We start from the raw sequence: 18,658 nt of genomic DNA, 5'->3' as shown, positions 1-18,658 counted from the left end.
GTATGGATTTGCGCAGTCAGCACTCGCAACATCCATAAAGAAACGCAAGGAAGCAAAGGGCAGTGTTAGAATTGGTAAAATTGATCTTGAATGTTAATGCTTAGAAACTGCGGCAGCAGATGCTGATGACATTGTTACCTTGAAATGGTTTAATGTCTAACATATCGCCAGAACATCTGATTTTGCTCAAAGCAAAAGAAACACATTTGTTGCTGAAACTCTCATAACCAAAAGACAGAGTACAATTACATACTTTAAAAAAATACCTGAATGTTAAATGAACAGACCTGATAAAAACAATACAATTTTCTTAGTCCACAGAAAATTGTTGTATCGAGGTTTGACTGCATTTCTAGACTGTGAGATGGTGATGATGATGATGATGATGATGATGATGATGATGATGATGATACAAAATATAGAAATTATTATAGATAGTTGAGCAGGGTGTAGTTATTAAAGAATCCATATCCCCTGTCATAAGCTTCCTTCAATGCTCTTGCAGTAACTATGCCAGCTATTTGGTCCAAAGTTCACACATACAAACCTAGCTGAGAGTGATACATTTTAAAGGGATAAAATCCTAAGCAAAATTTCCTCTGGGAGGGAAGTAAAACTGAGAGACCCATGATCTAAATTTACTGTACATTAAAGAACCCTGTCCTCATAAATGGCTTCAGACAAAATTTGTCCTCCATTTTTTGCCAACACAGATTTGGAGGGCGTCTGTGCATGTGAGCTTGTCCCATTTTCCATTCCTAATCCATACTATAAAATATACCCTGCCACATGGAGAGGGTTGTTCCTGATTGAAGTTACTAACCATGTCAGTCTGAGATACTACATATCCACCTGACAAAACTGTCAATTCTTGAGACAATAGTGATTTTTGCTAAAATAAGAGGCTAAAAGCACTTCTCTATGCACGACAGATTATTCATTTATAAGAATTTAAGTTTCACCATTGTTTCAGGCTATAGGTTTGAATTTCAGTGTCTTGTCGAAATGACTTTTTTTTCTACCTTGAAATATTCCTGAGATATGATACTTTATCGTTTCAAGTTATTTATATAACACTATACAAAATCTGGCAAATTTATTGTTGTTGTTTAATCAATGTCCGAAGACAGGTCTGAACATCATAAGTAGAGCAATACACATTGTTGTTGTTGTTTAGTCAACTGTCCAGGTCTGAACCTTACAATAATAACTCCAATTTTTTTGGGTACGCTAAGCCTTTAAGGCCTCTTAAGAGCTTGGCCACTGGTGTTAAGCAAGGGATTGTAGCTACTTAGGCTTACTATACTGGTTGCTTTTTCAGAGAGATATTCTATACTCTCTCAAACCTATATGTAATGCAGCCCACAACACACGCAAGTAGTTAAAAATATATAATTATTATCCATTCAACCACAGTTTAGTTAGCAATTTCTGATTTTTTTATGAGGAAGTTTGTCGACTATGTTTTGTAAGAGGATAAAGCATTAGAGCAGGTACGTATAAGAAACAGTGCCTGAACGACCTTCGATTCCTTCATGTGCTACCTGGCTGGAGTATATTGCTGTACAGGTAGCAGTAGCCAAAGACAAGTGTGAACAAAATTAACATTAAATAAATTCGAGTTACAATAATTCTTTAAATTTTTACTTATATCATTTCAATAGATTCAAATAAAATTATTTCATAAATGAAGATGTTATATATGTGATTTTGAATAACTAACCAAAAGTTACATGTACATTGCAATAACAGGAAACAACTTGACAGCAGACTCTAGAGCAACGCCGACTATGCTGACCACTAGTCACCGGGCTATATCGAGCCGTGTGAAACAAAAGACAATGAAAATGTTTGTACAATAGTAAAATTCGCGACTATATTCTTAAATAATTGACTACACTAGTCATATGCAAGGTTCACAGAGTACAACGGTGGTGTTTTGAATGTCCTAAAACATTATGGAAATTAAGTAAGATATTATAGTAGGTTATCACAGAGAAATAAAGGAGAAATATGATGTAGTTCAGGGAGTATCACTTAAATCAATGAAAGCAAATTCGGTGCAATCTTCGCCAAAATGTGAAGTATTTAATTATGATCGTGTACCTGTTTTATTTTTGGTCTAGAGAAAATACCTGGTCTTTTAAGAAAAATTCTCAACGGCCATAAAATTATTTACCGCACTGATCAATTATATTGTTTATCAACTTTAGGAAACAAAAATACCATAAGAACCATGGCTGACTAGAAACATAGCTGCTAAGGGATAAACCCATTTGGCCGTGGTGAAACAAAAGAAAATGAGAGTTTTAGTTCGAGAAAAGAATAATGACATTTTGCAAGACATTGTGTAATGTTATCAGATTCATCCATCTAGCACCATGACGTATCAAATAAACCGACGCTCCTGTAAGATTTCACCTTCTTATGTTTTTGTCTTAAAATTATTGTACAGTTCTCTATTTCCTATCACTTGGTTATCCCCCCCGCTAACCCACTCTAACCTACTCACAGTCCTGTTACGTGTCTATCCCCTCATCAAACCCACTCTAAACTTGCCACATTTCTCGGTCTCATGTCACTTGGCTATCCCCTCAACTAACCCAACCTAACCTAACCTTGCCACATTCCTCGGTTTCCTGTCACTTGTCTATCCCCTCAACTAACCTAACTTAACCTAACCTTGTCACATTCCTTGGCCTCATGTCACTCATCTATCCCATCATCAAACCCATTCCAACTTTCATACATTCCTAGGCCTCATGTTACTTAACTCTTCCCTTATCTAAACCACATAACCTTTAACGCGCAATATTTACGCAAATACATACCAGCAGACAGTAAAACACAGTCGAACATGAGTCTCATTTTTAATAAGAAAACACCAGTATATAAAGCTAACGTCAATATATTTCAAAATACTAATAAAGAGCAGCATAATGCTAATGAGAGAATATTTCAAAATATTAGTAAACCTTATCAGTGCCAGTGCATCTAATTTAGATTAATATATCTCAACAAAGCCTACATAACTTTGTCGCTAACAGTGGTGCCATGTCTCATTAATATTCAGAATGAAAGAGGTAAAGAGGAAAAAAGCAAATTTCTCTTAATAACGACGTCACAAGCAAAAGTAATGCCCATATGTTGGCGACATTTTGTACTTGGCTGCATTAAGTTATCATCGTAATGGCACTGTTGAAAGCTGTGGTACAGTTTCGCGCAAAATCGAATAAATAACTTGAAAATAACTGCGTTCATGTATAAAACTTCTCGAACTGCTGGAGTATAACATCATTGCCATTCTAATGGCAATACTGTTATGCAAAAATAAACGTTTCAAGATGCAATTTCGCCAGAATAACTTCTTCGATTTTTGCCTCATGCTAGCCTTATTACGTCTAGTAAAATATCATATGAAAAGCCAATTCTAAGCATAGCGCACTTACCATCATTGAATAGCCTGGCCCTTACTCTTGGCTTTGTTACTTCATCAATAAGAGTATAATATGTGCATGTGTATTAGTATGTATGTTCATCTACCTGCAGACCTACATACATATGTATTGCTGAAAATCGTAATAATTTCCTCTGCAAATTTAAGAACCTTCGGATACATTTCATAACATAAAGAATTGTAAAGTTAAGAAGTCCTTGCTACTATACGTCCATTTCAATAGTGTAGTACGTGAAGATCTATATTTCTGCATACAACTCTGGAGGCAAGTTTCCTGTTCTAATTGATTTATGCATGGACAAGCTTTTCCCCACTACCCCCCTTCGGTGTATTCTAGCAGGGGACGAGAAGTATCCCGCGCACAGCAAAATCTGCCTTTCGTGCGTGCTAGCCCATACGGCAGTAGTCGTCAGCACCCGCTGAAGTGGGTAACAGATATGAAGTGTATCTGAATATGCACCATCGTGCAGAAGGGAGTGAGAGGAAGCATACCCACCAGCAGCCACGGATGCACGTTAGTGCAATGTCTTATCTGTAGGTTAGAAACGGTAGCCCAAGTGTGCACTGTGCTAATGACTTCTGCCATACGGGCTTGAATATGGATCACTGCATTAAAAGGTGGTTTATGAGACTTTTTGTTGTTTCCATTAAATGATCCTTCCTTAGGTCTCAAAATTGTTTATGATGGAAGTTATACAATCAAATTGTTGCCTGTTCTTCTACTCTTAAAACTCTTGGCAGTGTTTTTATTTAAATTAAATGAATTTCCGAGATATTTCTTTCAGTTTTCAAATCAGTTTTGAAGAGTAAACATGATATTAAGTCCTGAGAATGCTGCATCAACTGTTGCATTGGTGAACCAGATGGGTGTAGTTTGCATTATTTTGCAAGAGTGTTGGAAACTACATCTTGCACAATTTTCAGAACTATACGAAGGTATTGGGAACTGGATGCTACTCAAGAGACCAGAACTAGGTCCGAAAAGAGCAATGTCTGCTAGGAATAAATAGTTCCAGTGGCTACAAGTTGGCCATTCCAAAACATCACTAGCATTAAAGATCGAACTCGACTGCAACAAGTTCGAGGGAGAACATCAAGAAATGATCCAAAAGAGTTTGCAAGAAGTCAGTTTTCTCTCCAGGAAATATGCCACAAGCCCAGAACCAAAATGACAGCATCACACAGCACAACTGTATTATGCAAGAGAACACTGTGTCTGTAAAATGTAACAATGAAAGCAATAAGTATTGTTCAGTGATGAGTTACGATTTTGTCTGCAATCACTCCAAATGACAGAGAAAGTGTGTGGGGAAGACTGTTTTAAGCATATACAAATTTTAAAATCTCCCTTTTGGTCATTCAAAATTGCCAGTATTATTTCATAAATTGGTTTTTAAATTCTTTGGAGACATACCTGGGGTAACAGTATATTTTGATGATATTTGCATTGCAGCAGGCACTAAGGAAAAATATGATGAAACTAACGAAAGTATTGGAGGGAGAAAATATGTATAAGAAATTTAATTTTATTAAGTTTCAATATTTTCTTATTCAGGTTAAATGCTTAGGAATGATATGTTCTGAAAACGAAATTTAACCAGAGCCTTGTAAAACAGAAGTACCATTAACTGAAGCACTTAAAAATCTTACAGTGAACACTGAGATTCAAAGGATGTTAAGAATGATACATTATATGTGATGGTTCATTCCAAATCTGTCGGATATACAGTCTCACTTTCTACCAAACCTGTGGCAGGAAACAGGATGGTGATCCAGTAATACCTGTAGCAATTCAATGTGATGCTTCAAAAGAAGGCCTGTATATTATTTTTCTTCACAGTCCCTAAATAGTACAGAAGTTGAATATGCGCAAATTGAAATAGTAATATGCGTTACAAGAGCGGTATGTTGAAGTTTTCATGTTGGAGGAAAAGTTGGAAAAAGCAAAACGTAGTTGAGCTTTTTTAATTTCCGAGAATTGAAAGAAAACATACCGCTCATGTATCGTACATTATTTTGTGCAAAGATCGTTTATTACATACCTGAAAGAGGAATTTATAATTAGTTGCACTGAAATATCCATCTTGGTTTCTGTTCAATGACGGCAAATTTGCAAAACAAAAATATCTATCTTCAACATTGTTGCTTTAAAATGTTTTCTGTGTTTACTATACTCCAGCAGGCCGTAATATACGTCTGTATTTTTTTTCCCCCAGTCTATGATGAGTCTGGAATCTTGTTGATTTTTTCACGGCTTCCTTAATGTTACTTGCATCACGAATGCAGTAACTTTAGTGGAGTTGTAGAGTTTACTTAATTTTTGCAAATATTTAAAAACAATAATTAACAGTGCAATTTAGGTGAAATTGCAGTGGTAAGTTTCCAATTTATAATTATTACTATATTGAACGTCTCTAAAAATAATATGTTAAAAGCCTAAAGCAGTAAAATCAATATGTCACTTAAGCGGTAAGAAGAGAGAAATTGTTGTGTGTGTTAGGTTGGGAATACTGAATGTGGAATTTTAGACTTTCTGCGGATTGGTTTTGTGTGGAAACCAAGCAAATATGCACGATCTCGCACAAAAGAATTATTAGCAATTATATTTTCGTGTCAGAAACTGCGTGCGCAGACGCACGCACGCACACACACACACACACACACACACAGATATATAGTTGAAGATTGCTACAAGTAGCATATGATCAATGTAAAATGCAATATCATATATATATATATATATATATATATATATATATATATATATATATATATATATGGAAACAATGTAAAATGCAATATCATATATATATATGGAAACAATGATATTGCATTTTACATTGATCATGTGCTACTTGTAGCAATCTTCAAAAAGTCACTACATAAAATACAGAATAATAGAATTAGAAGGTTAAAATTCAAATTATTATTATTATTATTATTATTATTATTATTATTATTATTATTATTATTATTATTATTATATACATTAACGTTATAATATGTACATGGAAATGAAATATTCACAGCATTTTTTTTTTTTTGCAAAGTCGTGGATTAAAAACTAAAGATTATTCGATGAAATAAAAAAATTCACTGTGTCTCAGTGAAAACAATTATATTCTGTGAGGAAAAATTAGAAGAGTTTAAAAAAAAACTTCGAATGATGATATCCCAAGTCAAACAGTTTAATTCTGTAAGAAGGGGTGGCCAAAAAGGATCAAAGCTACTGGAGGAATAACTCATTATTTGAAATTAAGAAATGAAATCAAATTAAATGATGATTTATTATATTATAATAACAGATTATTAGTACCTCAGAAGCTACATTAATATTTGCTACATTTATAACACGAAACTCTTTTGAGTAATCGAAAATAAAAGGGACTGTAAATATTTTTTTCTACTCATCTGCTATATTGTCAGCAATTAAGAGTATGACTTCAACATGTGCGCTTAAGTATCAAAAGTCTAACATTAGAGAATCATTAATAAAATTAACATTCCATTCTATAAAATAGCAGTTGATACAGCCAATTTTGCTGGAAATAACTATCTTGTTGTTACAGATTATTACTCACGTTGGTTTGGAATAGGTACGTTGACAACAAAAACAAATTGTGTAGTGATTAATTAAAATAAATATTTTCGACCTTTAGCTCCACTTCTATATTCGTCGCCAGTTCCACTACGAGCTTTTCGGTATTCTCACCAATCTCCTCCTTGATCCCTAAGATCCTAACACATCGCTCTCACTGCTCGATTGTCTGTTTTAGGTCCTTCAGAATTAAAGTTTATACTACTCTGCAGCTCCGACACTACCGTATCTTTTATTAGGTTGGCTATGGTTTGCAATGCGTCATACTCCTGCATCATGCCTAGTATGCTGCACAGTAGCTTCGATTTCTTCCGATTTCTTCACGTTAGGAGGCATGATTATTATGTGTATACATAAAAATAATGCTGTTACATTTTACAATGTAGATACACACTATTCTAACACTTAACTCCCAATATGCACCTTCTGAAGAACTTCTAAACGAGGAGTGGTTTATATGCTGTCACTCGCTATCCGCCATGAAACTACGAGTTTTCAGTTTTAAAATCTGGTGAGAATGGCTATTAACACAGTGGCAAAAAGAAAGAAATCGACATCAATATAAATTACATTTCTGTGATATAAATACATGTGTGTTTACATATTTGAACAGACGTGCATGATTGCAAATATATAAGTATGTACTATAAAAATATACATACATATTTTTCTCCTTAAGTCTTCCAACATGAAGGCAAGCCTGAAGTCCAATATAAATTTCTTGCAGCATGTCAGCTAGTTTCTTCTGTATAAGTTGGGTTGCTGCAAGTGGTCTGTCAAACTGTATACGGTCTAAAGTATATTGTCGAGCTGCTGCCATACAGAATTCTGCTGCACCAAGAGCTCCCCAGGCAATACCATAACGTGCATTGTTCAAGCAACCAAAGGCACCCTGCAAACAATAGACAGTATTAATAATAATATAATCAATATTCTTATAATTTTCGCCTTTCAACCAGGCATTCTGGACTACACAAATTCTACAAAGGCATGTGGAATTGGCGTACAGAGCCTCAGCACACTGTTGTGATATCACATGTAAACTTGCATGAAGTAGGAAGAGGCGAGTTCCGTCAATCAGCAATTGAAATATGACTACAAAGCTTCGTACAGTTTTGTGATATGTTATTTTACTTCTACCGTAATAATAGTTGTACCACAAACCATAATGATGTCAAATTGTTTCTCACTTGATTCACTGTCCTCATAAGCACTATCATCTCTTACAAATTACAAATTGTTCCAGAAATTCGTCCCATGATAATTTTTTTAAATCTTCCTCCTGCAGTTGTACAACGTGACAAACATGGAAAATTCAGTCTTCTTCAGTAACTCTATGCAGAGCTTTGTGCATAAGCCTTTCGACATGTTATAGGGAAAGCAGTTTTGTTGTTCAACCTCACCCTTTAATTTCGCCCAAATCATTCCCATCAAATTATATTGACAATGATAAGGGGCTAAACCCACTACAAGATGACCAATGTTTATAGCTATTTGATCCAATTCGTACACACTTTTTTCCGGGTTTCGTGTAGTTCAAGTCGTTTAAATAATTCAGGAAAGTTTCTCTGGGATGACTTTTTTTTTGCAACTATGATATTATTTCATGTTTACGGAAATTTATGTTAGGGAGCTTGTCCACTTGAACAGAATAATAGCTGTAGGGCTACATATTGATAACTGCTCCCTCCTCTAGATAATTCAGGAATCTGTTTATGAAAATGTCATTAAAACTATTAGCTTTCATTTATAAGAATAGTAATCGAAATTTCTCGACTATGGACAAGAGCGAAATACCCATTTACTTTCAGAAATGAAGCCATTTTTCGCGAGTCGTGCATGCATCATTATGGGTCTGCTTCCCTTGCCTGGCGTTCATGTAAATAAAAAATTGGGAGCTCATCTCCATAAATCCTCAAATTGTTAACTGTCCTTAGGAATTTTATTGGAGCAGCTATTATGTAACCCTTTTCTATTACAAATGTCCGAACATCATTCATTCTTATCTAACTCAAACCAATATATATATTTAACCCTTGCGGTAAATTTCGGTGAAGTCTGGAGGGCCTAATTAGTCAAATCCACTCTCCTCACCTCCACGCTGGGGCCTCCTGGGATCTTTTTAACATGCGAAAGAGAGAGTGATGTGCAGAAAGAAATGGGAAGCTACCGCATTTATTTTTCCCAAGAAAAATTGCAAACATGGCATGATGAGTCTCAACGGCAAAAGATTCCTGATGTGAACTATTCCCCATTCAAAAGTCCGGGAGAGGGATGCTGGGAAAGGACACATTATGAAGCAACCCAACAGAGAGAAGAAAGGAAGATTGAGGATTGGAACATGGAATGTAAGGACTCTTCTGCAAGCAGATTAAGTTGGAAAACTTGAAGGAAGAAATGAGAAGAAACAAAGTGGATGTGATGGGAATATCAGAAATAAAATGGGAAAATAGTGCTGAGTTAGTGAGTGATGGATTTAGGTTGTTTTATTCAAATGGTGTGTGCAAAGGAAGTCATGGTGTTGGTGTATTACTGGGACCACGTGTGAAAGATAAAGTGATATCAGTGTATTATGTAGATGACCAGATAATAATGGTGAGAGTACAAGGGAAGAAAATGGCCTTAGTGCTAGTGCAAGTTTATATGCCAAATAGTGGATTAGCAGACGAGGAAGTGGAAGAAAGCTATGACAAGATAGAAGAAACAGTTGATAAGGAAAGAAGGGAGCATGTGTAATCCTAATGGAGGAACAGCTGTAGGAGGACAAGATGGAAGAACAGTTGGAAAATATGGATTGGGGAAAAGAAGTGATAGAGAATATTTGACGAATTTCTGTAAAAAAAATTCAATGACTGTTGGAAATACATTATTCCAACAACATAAACGAAGAAGATACACATGGACATGCCCAAGGGACGAAAAGAGATATCATATAGACTATATACTGGTAGAGGAAAGATTCCGAAATTGCTTAAAAAATGCAAAGAATCTACCAGGAGCGGATATTAACTCAGATCATGTCCTACTGATAGGCAAAGTAGATATTCGTCAGAAGAAGATAAGAGGAAGACAAGTGACGAAGAAATTGAACATGGAAAAACTGAAGAATGAAGAGGACAGCCACTACATTAGAATCCACACCTGAGAATAGTAATGACTACTGGACTCATTTTAAAAAGTTGTATACAGACAACAGCAGAAGAAACAAGAGGATATACAGAAGGTGTAAGAATTAAGAAACCTTGGATCACAAGGAAAATGTTGGAGAAGTTGAAGGAGAGGAGAAAATGGAAAAACATCAACACTGAAGAAGGTACAAAAAACTACAGGAAACTAAACAACGAACTAAGAGAAACTGATAAAGCAAAAGAAGACTGGATAAAAGAGAAATGTGAAGAAATAGAGGAGAGAGAAGGAAGATATGATTTAATGTACCGCGAAGTAAAATATTTGAACTTCACAAATAAGAACAGGAAATCCACGTGACTGACAGAGACATCAGAAATGAAATAACAGACAAACAAGGAATACTAAACAGTTGGACGAAATATGTAGAAGAGTTATGTGAGACAAGAAATCGTCCAGATGACTTAGCTATAGAAGACGAAGAAGCCATATCAAAAGACGAAAAATGATTTTCTATTTTAAGCGAAGAAGTTGAACTAGCACTTAAGGAAATGAAGAATGGGAAAGCAACAGGAGTTGATGAAATTCCCACTGACTTAGTGAAATGGTTGGGTGAAGACAAGAAGGAAATTCTATCATTATGCAACGAAATATATGAAAAAGACGAATGGCCTGAAAATTTTATGGAAACAATGTTGATTTCAATACCGAAGAAAAATAATGCCAAGAAATGTAAGGAGTTCAGGACTATCAGTCTAATATCGCACTCTGCAAAGATTCTCTTGTGAATATTGAATCAACGTTTATATTCTAAGATGTAAGAACAGTTGCAAGAAGAGCAGTTTGGCTTCAGGAAGGGAAAAGGTACCAGAGATACAATTGGACTGCTAGAGACAATCGGCGAAAGATACCTAGAGAAGAATAAAGAAGTGTATGTAGTATTTCTGAACCTAGAAAAGGCTTTTGACAGGGTGGATTGGAATAAATTGAGGGGATCCTAAAGAAAATTGGTGTGGATTGGAAAGACAGAAGACTGTTCGGTAATCTTTATATGAAACGAATGAAAGTCAGGATAGGAGAAGAAATGTCAGAAGGAAGTGAAATTGGGAGAGGCGTTATGACAAGGATGTCCTTTATCACCTACCCTGTTCAACATCTACTTGGAGGATTTAGTGTAGAACTGTTTTCAGAACATAGGAGGAGTGATAGTAGGAGTAAGAAGAATAAAGTACATAAGATTTGTTGATGATATGGCATTGTTAACAGAAGAGGAAATGATACTAAAGGATATGCTATAGGAGCTAAATGACAGCAGTATGGGATGAAGATAAATGCAAATAAGACGAAGAGCATGGTCATATGAAGAAAAAGAAGATAAACTTGCGAATTCTAAATGAGGTAGTAGAGCAAGTGGACAGCTTCAAATACTTGGGGTGTAATATAAGCAGTAACATGAGCTGCTGCCAGGAAGTCAAAAGGAAGATAGCAATGGCCAAGGAAGCTTTTAATAGAAAAAGGAGCATCTTCTGCGGACCTCTGGAAAAAGAACTAAGGAGGAGACTAGTAAAGTGCTTTGTATGGAGTGTGGCATTGTATGGGGCAGAAACATTGACATTACAACAAAGAGACGAGGAACGAATAGAAGCATTTAAAATGTGGATATGGAGAAGAATGGAACGTGTGAAGTGGACAGACAGAATAATAAATGAAGCTGTGTTGAAAAGAGTGGATGAAGAAAGAATGATGCTGAAACTGATCAGGAAGAGGAAAAGGAACTGGTTGGGTTACTGGATCAGAAGAAACTACCTACTGAAAGATGCACTGGAAGGAATGGTGAACGGGAGAAGAGTTCAGGGTAGAAGAAGATATCAGGTGATAGACGTCAATAAGATATATGGATCATATGAGGAAACAAAGAGGAAGGCAGAAAATAGGAAAGACTGAAAAATGCTGGATTTGCAGTGAAAGACCTGTCCTTGGGCAGAACACTAAATGAATATATATATATATATATATATGTTACTGTAAATGTACGAAGACCAGTAAATCTTAGAATTTACAGGTATAACCTAACATTTACTGTTATAGTGCAGTAAAACCCCAAAATATCTTATCAGATGCATACATTTAGAACTTTTATCAAGAAATGTTGGTAAATCTCAGGATTTACTGATGCAAGTTGGTAAAAGCTAGATTGAAGAATCCAGAACGAATAATCTCGCCTTCGTTGTGCAGATTCAGACATGTTTGCAGGGTTGAAGTGGTTCCGAGAGGCTGCCAAAGATGGTCTTGAAATGCAAGCAAAGGAAATGAAAGCAGCCACTTGTAACAAAATTCCAAAATTTTTAGTCAGATAGAATGTGAGAATCAAAGTACCGGATGCAAAATTTGACGCAAAATCAATAATAACAGTGATCATAAATATTTAAGATGAGTTTTATCAACTTGGTACCAAAGCTGGCAAACTGAAGTCATTGTACTCTAGGAACCAACTTATATTGTGTAAAGAAAATTTTATCAGCATTGAAGAATTAGAAAAAGAAGGAATTAGTGTACGGTAAGTGGTTGGTCAATTATCTTTCGTTGGAGGACAAGGGTTCAAAAAGTGTAAATGTTTAAAAAGTGCTTCATAATGTTTGTTTTACTTTATTTGTGGACTAGACTCTTTGAGGAGATGTAAAGGCTTTGTTAATTTTTATATGAAATACTATAACAGACAGTGGTTAAAATTAAAATATTTTTCATTATTTTTAATATAGAATATTCTTTATTATACTCACATTAGAATGTATGAATATTTAAATAACTTAAATTAAAAATAAATACAAATTATTTCAGCTATTGCTAAGGTGATTTTTATTTGTTTTTAAATAGATCCTAAAACAACAATAAAAGATGAATTGGAAATAGATATTTAAAAGTGCGAAGAACGGCAAATCTTAGTAAAGATTTTTTTTTCTTCTTTAATACGATTTTACTACAGCTGATCAGTAACTCCTGAGATTTACCAACATCTCTTGGTAAAAGTTCAAAATGTATACATCTAATAAGATATTTCGGGGTTTTACCACACTATAATGGTAAATGTTAGGTTATACCGGTAAATTCTAAGATTTACCAGTCTTCGTACATTTACAGTAACATATATATATATATATTAAGAATTCCGTATACTTACAATTTTCAAATCTCAACTAAGAAATCTAAAATTATGTCTTTTAAGGGGAAGTTCCGATTACATCTAAAATAGTTTTAAATAATATCATAATAGAATAAATCAGTACCTTCAAGTATCTTGGCTGCGTAAGAAGGACCTAGATCTGAAAATAAGTAGTGTCTAACTTCTGTGCGGAACTATTCATAGAAAATTGAGGAATAAGGTCAGAAAAGAAACAGTGATCAGATTTTACAGAGTATTTACAGTTCCACTCTTGACTTATGGATGCGAAAACTAGACTATGAATAAGACAGACAGAAGAAGAATAGAATCAGCTGAAGTGCACTCTTTAAGGCAGATATCAGGAGACTCCTGATCATATAATATTGTAAATTTATTTCAACTCAACAACAATAATTCCTTTCTACAATTCACCTTAAACGCTCTCGTCAACAATAGGATTTTCACTCAACACAGTATTCGTTATAGCACTCCACTGACGGCAATGACAATTTACTTGGACTATTACGAACAACAATGAACTGTTAATCTTAACTAATATTTACAAAGCACTATTTACAAATCAGAACTATCAGTTCTCAGTTCACAGTTCTTCTAGCTCAGTCACTCGAGTTCACAGTATCTCGAACCACAGACCTTCAGAGACAGTCCACTGTACTCGAACTCAGGTCCCTCCAACTGTGGTCCACGGCACTCGAACTCAGGTCCCTCCAACTGTGGTCCACTGCACTCGAACTCAGGCCTTCGGATGCTGACACAGTTGCGGACGCACACTCGAGTCGAACTCCGGTACACAAGACTGGCTTGCTCTGTTCACTGGCTTACTGACTGAACTAATCATGAATGACACACACACTCCTTCGTGTCCGTAATTTATAACCACAGCAACGTAACCGAGAAACTTCGAATTCGCGATTTTTCCACTTCGACGGGCTTCTGGAAGAGTCGAGAAGGTCCGTTCCCCCTTCACTTCATAAGTAGCAGCTGCGCGCGCAGCCTCCCCTCGCGCGTAGGCCCTTTCCCCTCTCTTCTCTCCGCCACGCGCCGTCACTCAGTGCTTCGTGGAGCCCGCGCGATCTGCTCTCTTACGGGACGCTGGTCGTGAGTTCGAATCTCACGTCGCTGTCACAATATATAATTCCGCAATGTGAGAAGAGCTCAAAGTATATACAGTAAATTGGACGTCAAATTGACAACATTAAAAATAACTTGTCTGAACATGTAACTAGAATGGACAGTACCAGATTAACAAGAAAACTATTAGAATACCAGGCAAAGAGGAAATCAATCCATTGGACAGCCTAGTACATGACGAGAAGATTCTTTGAGACTGCAAAGGCTTTTAGCTTAGCCATGAAGCAGAAGATGATTTTGTACATGGATTAAACAGAACCTTTGTAAATTTATATTCCTCTCGTTATAATATGGAAGTTGGACTCACATATTCTTATGAACAGATTTTTGAAATGTTGAAATGTAGGCTTTCACGGCCGGCGTTGATAGGATGCGTATCTTCCGGGCTAGAGGGCCGTGGTCTGTCGGTGTTACAACCAAACGTTTTGTCCACTGCTCTGGTGGACATCTTCAGTGGCGTGGTACACGTGTGCAGAGAGATCTGCTGTGTGTATCAGGAACTGGCATTGAGACTGGTAGCACGTCGATATTTAAGGTGTGGGGCTGTTGTTGCTTGTCGTTGTCGCCACGGTCCGCACTAGTGGCTTCGGTGTTCTGATTGATATGTGTTTTTCTTAGACGCTTATCAATAGAGGATTAGGTGGGCAAAAGAGTTAAGCAAAATTATACGTCCACAGTGGTGTATATTGCACTGGACAACTGTGCAACAGCGCTCAGAAGCAATTGGTTAGAACAGTTTTCCTTACACACCTTTATATGCCATCATACAATCCGTCAGGTATAGTCCTAGCTTATCTGATGTGTGATGGTGAGACGCAAATTATGGAGTGATCTTCGCCCATGCATCAGTCACCTAACCATGGTGTTCACTGTTGTTCAGACTGTCCTACAAGTCAGGTTATCAAATCTTCATCCTTCCCTTATCTCAGTGAGAAAGATTGAAGAAGCTCACATGGCTATTGGAAACATGACATAAAACAGTAAAGATGAGGGTATCGGCAACTAACACAATGTTTACCTACTTACTTACAAATGGCTTTTAAGGAACCCGAAGGTTCATTGCCGCCCTCACATAAGACCGCCATCGGTCCCTATTCTGTGCAAGATTAATCCAGTCTCTATCATCATACCCCACCTCCCTCAAATCCATTTTAATATTATCTTCCCATCTACGTCTCAGCCTCCCTAAAGGTCTTTTTCCCTCCGGTCTCCCAACTAACACTCTACATTCATTTCTGGATTCGCCCATACATGCTACATGCCCTGCCCATCTCAAATGTCTGGATTTTAAGTTCCTAATTATGTCAGGTGAAGAATACAATGCGTGCAGTTCTGTGTTGTGTAACTTTCTCCATTCTCCTGTAACTTCATCCCTCTTAGCCCCAAATATTTTCCTAATCACCTTATTCTCAAACACCCTTAACCTACGTACCTCTCTCAGAGTGAGAGTCCAAGTTTCACAACTATACAGAACAACCGGTAATATAACTGTTTTATAAATTCTAACTTTCAGATTTTTGGACTGCAGACTGGATGTTAAGAGCTTCTCAACCGAATAATAACACGCATTTCCCATATTTATTCTACGTTTAATTTCCTCCCAAGTGTCATTTATATTTGTTACTGTTGCTCCAAGATATTTGAATTTTTCCACCTCTTCGAAGGATAAATCTCCAATTTTTATATTCCCATTTCGTACAATATTCTGGTCACGAGACATAATCATATACTTTGTCTTTTCGGGATTTACTTCCAAACCTATCACTTTACTTGCTTCAAGTAAAATTTCCGTGTTTTCCCTAATCATTTGTGTATTTTCTCCTAACATATTCACGTCATCTGCATAGACAAGAAGCTGATGTAACCTGTTCAATTCCAAACCCTGCCTGTTATCCTGAACTTTCCTAATGACATATTCTAGAGCGAAGTTAAAAAGTAAAGGTGATAGTGCATCTCCCTGCTTTAGCCCGCAGTGAATTTGAAAAGCATCAGATACAAACTGACCTATACGGACTCTGCTGTATGTTTCACTGAGACACATTTTAATTAAATGAACTAGTTTCTTGGGAATACCAAATTCAATAAGAATATCATATAATACTTCTCTCCTAACAGAGTCATATGCCTTTTTGAAATCTATGAATAACTGATATACTGTACCCTTATACTCCCATTTTTTCTCCATTATCTGTCGAATACAAAAAATCTGGTCAATAGTCGATCTATTACGCCGAAAACAGCACTGATGATTCCCAATAATTTCATCTACGTATGGAGTTAATCTTCTCAAAAGAATATTGGACAAAATTTTGTACGACGTCAACAAAAGTGATATTCCTCGAAAGTTACCACAGTTGGTTTTGTCCCCCTTTTTAAAAATAGGTACAATTATGGACTCCTTCCATTGTCCTGGCACAATTTCCTTTTCCCAAATAGCAAGTACAAGTTTATAAATTTCGTTATATAATGCACTTCCACCCTCTTGTATTAATTCTGCTGGAATTTGAACGATACCTGGAGACTTGTACTTTTTCAGATTTTCTATCGCAATTTCGACTTCTGAAAGTGTGGGTTCGGGTATGAATGGCTCAGCAGTTTGTATTTCAATTTCGTCCCGATCATTTCTATTTGGCCTATGTACATTTAGTAGTTGCGCAAAATAGTTTTTCCATCTGTTTAGGATTGATGGAGAGTCTGCAAGCAAGTCACCATTCTCATCCTTGATCACGTTTACCCTTGGCTGATATCTGTTCTTAAATTCCTTTATACCCTTATATAAATCTGGAATGTTTTTATAATACTCTTTTTATTCCTAAGTGTACGACTTGCTTCCCGTCTTTCATTGAAATAATTATCTCTCTTCTCAACTGGATCCTGTAAGAATTTCAATTTTGCCTGTTTCATTCTTTCTACTACCATGCAACAATCTTCAAACCACGGTTTCTTTTTCTTAGTTTCATAATAACCTATGCTCTGCTCAGCTGCAATTTTGATACTATCTCTGATATTTTCCCACACGCTATTAACATCTAATTCTTTCTCAACTTCGTCGGAACTTTCTAAAGTGGCAAACCTATTCGAAATTTCGACCTGATAATTTTGCTTAGCTTCCTCGTCCTTTAATTTCAAAATATTGAATTTAGTAATATTAACTTGTTGCTCTACTCGCTTGGCTACTGATAATCTTTCTCTTAATTCTCCAATCACCAAATAATGGTCAGAATTACAGTCTGCACCCCTGAAAGTTCGAATATCTACTATACTGGTATGTCTCCGTTTATCTATCAAGATGTGATCTATTTGGTTGTGTGTCAATCCATCTGAAGAAGTCCAAGTATATTTATGTATATCCTTATGGGGGAATGTTGTACTTTTGACAATTACTTTTCGATGTGGCAAAGTTGACTAATCTAACTCCATTGTCACTACTAATTGCGTGTAGGCTCTCTTTTCCAATAGTTGGTCTAAAAATATCCTCCCGTCCTACTTTAGCGTTGAAATCCCCCAATAAAATTTTCATGTGATATCTAGGGAACTGATCAAAAGTATGTTCCAATTCCTCATAGAAGCTATCCTTTATATGGTCGTCTTTCTCTTCTGTAGGGGAGTGAGCATTTATAACTATGATGTCGCGCCATCTACCCTTAAGTACTAAATATGATAACCTGTCACTGATAAATTCGACCTTTTTTACTGCTGATTTTATTCTTTTATGAACAAAGAATCCTGTTCCTAATTGGTGATTATTATTTCCTTCCCCATAATACGACAAGTAATCTCCTATTTGTGATATGCCATTCCCACCTAACCTAACCTCTTGTACTCCTACGAAGTCTATTCTATATCTAGTTAGTTCTTTTGCTACTAATGTTACCCCTCCTATTCTATAAAGACTAGTTACGTTCCAAGTGCCAAATCTCTAAACCTTAGTCCTTTGCTGTGGTTGTGCCAGAGAATCAGTCCTATTCCGAGGCTTATCGTAGGGATTCGTAACAAGCTGTTTTTTATGGTGATGGGTTGTTAGCCCTTCACCCAACCCCCAAGCTTGAGGACCACCCCTTATCGGCTGTCCACGACTGCTTATTCAATATATTCGCAGCTACCCTCCATATCTGGAGGCCGTCTCCTCTATCCGCAAAACACAATGTTTACACAGAGTTTAACA

General features: G+C 36.3%; 1 protein-coding gene across 2 annotated transcripts in view; it reads right to left on the bottom strand.

The window, feature by feature from the left end:
* The window catches only part of LOC138707908 (glutaryl-CoA dehydrogenase, mitochondrial), a 72,694-nt gene that overhangs the window by 9,425 nt on the left and 44,611 nt on the right, over positions 1-18,658 (bottom strand). For both annotated transcript variants that reach the window (XM_069837954.1, XM_069837955.1), the window contains one exon: positions 7,718-7,947. In XM_069837954.1, coding sequence (XP_069694055.1) covers positions 7,718-7,947 — 230 coding nt within the window. The remainder of the gene's footprint in view (positions 1-7,717; positions 7,948-18,658) is intronic.

Source organism: Periplaneta americana, chromosome 10, assembly GCF_040183065.1.
Source record: "Periplaneta americana isolate PAMFEO1 chromosome 10, P.americana_PAMFEO1_priV1, whole genome shotgun sequence".
Classification (NCBI taxonomy): domain Eukaryota; kingdom Metazoa; phylum Arthropoda; class Insecta; order Blattodea; family Blattidae; genus Periplaneta; species Periplaneta americana.
The sequence above is the reverse complement of the archived record's forward strand: the minus strand, read 5'-3'. Positions and strand labels throughout refer to the sequence as shown.